At 38.3% G+C, this 5,000-nt stretch overlaps 2 protein-coding genes across 6 annotated transcripts in view; one reads left to right on the top strand and one right to left on the bottom strand.

Annotated features, from left to right (window-relative positions):
• Positions 1-2,831, top strand: part of LOC122244100 (uncharacterized) — a 3,237-nt gene extending 406 nt beyond the window's left edge. Inside the window, exons 2-5 of the mRNA XM_086555998.1 lie at positions 1-226; positions 1,406-1,580; positions 1,903-2,011; positions 2,659-2,831. The exon at positions 1-226 is cut by the window's left edge and continues 89 nt beyond it. Of these exons, the coding sequence (XP_086412124.1) occupies positions 1-226; positions 1,406-1,580; positions 1,903-2,011; positions 2,659-2,803 (655 nt within the window). The 3' untranslated portion in view covers positions 2,804-2,831. The remainder of the gene's footprint in view (positions 227-1,405; positions 1,581-1,902; positions 2,012-2,658) is intronic.
• Positions 1-5,000, bottom strand: part of LOC122257935 (uncharacterized) — a 239,054-nt gene that overhangs the window by 114,843 nt on the left and 119,211 nt on the right. The window lies entirely within an intron of this gene.

Here is a 5,000-nt window from a genome sequence, read left to right as displayed (position 1 = left end):
AAATGTGTTGCTTGTCGGACAGAATGACAACCAGATCATTCGGCAAACCAGTACTAGTAACATCAACATTAATAACAATAATGTGCAACGGACAAGAAATCAAGATGCAGGTGCAGTGCAACCGACAGGAAATCAAAATGCAGATGTAATACAACCAATCACGGATAATTCGAGACGCACTCAAGGAAACCCACAAGTGCAACAGCAGTTTCAAGGATCATCGGACGTAAGGAAATTATTTCTTTCCCAAGTAGATAAAAAAAGTTGACAGTTTGTAATGGCCAAAGTATGAAAATGTTTCTGTACGACCGTGTTACAGGGTACTTGAAACTAGAGGCAAAACTTCCAGTAGTTTTCGTAGTTATTTTTACCAATAGATGGCGCAACGATTACAAGTTAGATGGCCAGTAAACACGATTAAAGCTAGACTGAAAATAAGATCTAGGTGTGGGGAAATGTGTTCAGGGCTCGGTATTGTTAACAAATATTCCATACCATTTTCCTTTCCAGGTTAACATAACTAAAACAGTAAGGAGTTGTGAAAACTGAATTTCACCCGAATAGTTTAATCATTTACATTGAATCTGCATGTAGTCGAAATTAGCCAAGCCTTGACTAAATTTGATTTCACCAATTAGTCTTGCATACACGTAAAAGACTCATATGCGCAACATCCTAATATTTCATCCTTTTTGTGTACCCACTACGACCACGACCTTCTCTAGAAAAGCCATGGTAATTATAGACAATTTGACAATAGGATTGATCAAATAGCTTTATTTCCTATTTGCTAAGGATGTAATAGTGTTATATTTGCTAGTTCTGCCGTTTCTATTTATTGTGCGTCATATGTGCCGATTAGTAAAATCTTAACCTATTTGAAATAGATTTTCCCTAAAATTGTAATAAAAGCCAACTCACTGATATCAGATTCTTCTAAAAAGTTATTGGTCATGACATACATCTCTTGACCAAAAAGATGAAGAGACTGTATGGCCTGATTCTGAATTCTTACAACTCCTATTTATTTGCATTATTTTACTTCCCCTTTTCTTACGACATGTGATTTTAGGCTAGCTTTCACCACCTCCCCTCCCCCCTCAAAGCGAAAATAGTAAACGTAAGGCTTACGATACGTTGCAATAAGAAAGTGGAGAATCTAGATTCACCAAGAAGAGAAGAGATCTGAGAAAGTAGTTAGTTATCTTCAGAACATTAAAAGGTGGGGGTCATACTGGTCATACTTTGTACTTTCAGACTTACTTAAATCATCAATAAATGTTTATATCAATATCACAGGAGTTTCTGCTACTTGTCTCCACCATATTCCAAACATTTAAACACAACATAACCGTCCCTTGAGAAGAACCCAGCGAGTTGCCAGTTAATGTTTATATTACTTCAGGTTCATGCCACCACACTGGGCAGCGATTATCACTTCTCTTGGCGCCGAGACCGTAACGGGAAGTACAGACATGGTGATGCTGTCAACTACTGCAGGAATTTGGGAAACCGATGGAACGCCATCAGCATAGAGACACGGGGAGAGAGTGATTACATCAATAGCGTTATTGATTCAGGTTAGTTACCGATTTTGTTGCATTTTATTTATGGTTGCAATTATCTTCTGTGAGGATACTAATAGGATTTTTTTTGTTATATTTTTTATGGAATTGATATTTAAACATATCTATTCATATTATCGATATAATTGATATGTTTATGCGTAATATAAACCAAACCTCTCAACGAGTCTAAGACTTTATATTGTATTAAGATATTGAAGCATCCCTATTAATTTATCCCAAATATAGATACATAACATACTTGTATATACAGACTGTATCCTTATAATATATTGTAAACCGATCCACATATAATGTATACTTGATGTAAATACAGACAACGTGAGTTACATCTGGACGAGCGGCACGAAAGTAGGCAACAGCTGGCGGTGGGACGGGCCTGGAGCGGGGGCTTTCCAGGGACTCAACTGGGGTCTGACAGGAGGGTAAGGATCGAGTGAGATCTGCGAGTTGATTTTGGGTTATTTTCGAGAGAAAAGAAAAGAAATATATATATACATATATATACACTTTTTTATAGGTGTTTGTAAGAGCATTTGTAGCTGTATTTTTTCGTTTGTATTAGTTATTACTATTTTGTGGGATATATTTTTTTTTTAGGTTTAGTTTCTCATCTTTCAGTCAATATGAATACTTTTTGTTTTCCTTCATTCCTGTTCTGTTGTTTTTTTTTACGTTACTTCTTCCGATGAACTCTTATCTACGGTCTTCATTCTTTATTCACATTTTCTTCCTTCTTTAGATATAATTTCCTCCCTCTTTCACCCTTTTCATCATACTTTTTCATTTTTTGTCTCCGGCATTTTTCACCTTTCTCGTTCGCATTATTCTTTATCAGGTTTCTCTTTTCCCATTTGTCATTCCTTATCAGCCTTTTCTTCACATTTTTTCCATCTCCCTGATTTTTTTCTCTCTCGAGTTTTGTATCTCTTCCTTCCTCTTTCACCTATCTCTCCATTTCATTCTCCTCCCTCGTCTTTTTTTCAATCTTTTTCTCTCGTCTCCCAGTTTTTCCCACCCTCTTTCTCTCGCGTCACCGCCATTTCATCCCCCAAATTCCTCCTCCCATCAGATTCGGACAACCGCAACCAGACAACCGAGCCGGAGACGAAAACTGCCTCGGAATTCTCAACCGCTTTTATGTCAACGATGGCATAACATGGCACGACATCGCTTGCTTTCACCTCAAACCTGTGGCATGCGAGCGCCATCTGTAGTTGGAATTAACAACATGGGACCTTCTTATTTGTGTTTTAATTGCCTGGCGTATTGTTTTTTATTTTGTGACTAATTTTCTTCTAGGTGGAATATGTAATGGTTGGTTATTGCAAATGTGTGGCATTGATCACAATTAAAATTTAAATTGGTCTATCGCACGATACTAAATTGACCTAATGTAAGCTCTACCGGATGAAATTATTTATAATAGTTATCCATTAAAATGAGAGAGAACCATTGTGCATATTATTGTTAATGGGGAACTCGAATAACGTCATATTTGCCGTGTCCAATGTGATATGTATATTCGAGATATATTGATAGACATTCTCTCGCTCGCTCTCGAAAAGCCTTGAGGCCGGAGGGGTGAAGCCCAAGATAATAGGCGTCTGTGTTTCCCAACCGGGGTTCTGCCGACCATCAACAGGGGTTCCGTGAGAAACTGTTAAATAATTGAATTATTACTGGATAAGTGCTATTAATTCATAATTCCTACCTAACACGCCATAAGCACTTTCCAAACACCATGGCAATCAGTGCATTTTCTATAGTAATGATAGCCAATGATATGTATAGAATTTGGCCAAGAATTATATTACTCAAGAATTTTTCTTTATAGCAAAATTAGCGGCGGAAGAGGGGGGGGGGAGGTCTATTATTTGTTATAAACTATAAATTGAGGAGGGGGGGGGGGGGGGGGGGGGGGGGGGGGGATGGTTCCTTGGAATATGAGCGCTCTAAATTTATCTTGCTTCTATTACGGTTCCTCCAAGGTGTAATAGTTGTGAATCACTGCCTGTAGTTGAGCTAAATCAACATTGGTAGTACCACGCTCTTCCGGGGTCCTCTGTACCTATGGACAAACCTGGTTCAACTATTTAGAACTGATATCATTGCTGAATGTTTACTCGGGGCCCGATTGCCTGTGGGCTTTCCTCCTTCCACTGATAAAACTGCAAGTATAACCTTTTCACCTGCCCGGTGGCTATAGTCAGTAGTCCCTGCCTAATGAAGCACGTATGCTCACACTCCTGCAAATTGTGCAATCAGTTGGCAACCGGCGCGTCGGTGTCAATGATGTCTAATCTGCCATGCACACCATATCGGTCCGTAGTAACATACGGACTCCGAGTCAGGGGCTCGTTATTATAGTAGAAAACGTAATCTTTTGAGGGTATACTATAGTAGGAAATCGATCATTCAAAGCTGTAAAATGTTTAATTGCAGATTGTATAGTTTGCGTTTCTAAGACTGGATTGGGTTCAGATTAAAGCTTCAAAGTCCAATCTTCAGTTATTGCGTGAAATAAGCAAACTCATGTCATTCCATTTGTAAATTTCCCACAGCAAGCATGAATGTATATTCCCTGATCCGGCAGTGCCCGGCGGGCTATCTTCTCACCAGGCAGAATTGGTCATGCATAACTGTGATGTCATTCCTTTGTGCACGGCACTGAGAAGATGGGTGGACAGCCACGTTAGGCAGTAATCGTCAGCTGGTCGGCAGACACGAGTGCTGTCGAACGGAAATAATAGCACTGAACAGAATTTACATGTACGCATAAAACAAAATGTTTATAACTAAGATAAACCAGTTTTAAAATACCGAACATGTTACTCTTCTGATCTTGACTTACACCGATTTTTATACCTTCGCTGTGTTTTTAACATAAATTAGTAGAGTTTATACTTGTACATTTATATGGACATTCATACTATGTAAGTTCACATATTCGTGTAAATGTTATTTGTAAATGTTCGTGGTTAATGAAAATTTCAGCAATTCTATGTATTCTATATCAGTTTATTCATTTATCATTTTGTGTGATATCGAGGCGATCGATCCACTAACCTTACTTTGAAGAACCTTTTGGCCGGATACAAAACAAACAAACTTATCATTCACATAAAGGGATATCATTTTTACTTATTCCTTCGACCTTTTTGCCTTCTCATCAGGAGATACTTGACCTTGCCTCAGTTCCACTTACGTTATTTCATAAATATAAAAAAAAAACGGTTTTTGTAAGCAACCCTGTTCGAAACCGGATGTTCCTTGTGCCCTTTGCCCTAGTCAGGTTATCTTCATCGCCACCTGAAGACAAATATATAGATAGATAGATAGATGCTGATAAATATGATATAGATATGTAACTTCGCCTAACTTTACATACACACATCCCATGTCCATGTACTC

This window comes from Penaeus japonicus, unplaced genomic scaffold (genome assembly GCF_977035675.1).
Source record: "Penaeus japonicus unplaced genomic scaffold, GWHDUDI00000001_assembly GWHDUDI00000031, whole genome shotgun sequence".
NCBI classification, from domain to species: Eukaryota; Metazoa; Arthropoda; class Malacostraca; order Decapoda; family Penaeidae; genus Penaeus; species Penaeus japonicus.
Note: the sequence above shows the minus strand (reverse complement) of the source record. Positions and strands in the feature narration are given on the sequence as shown.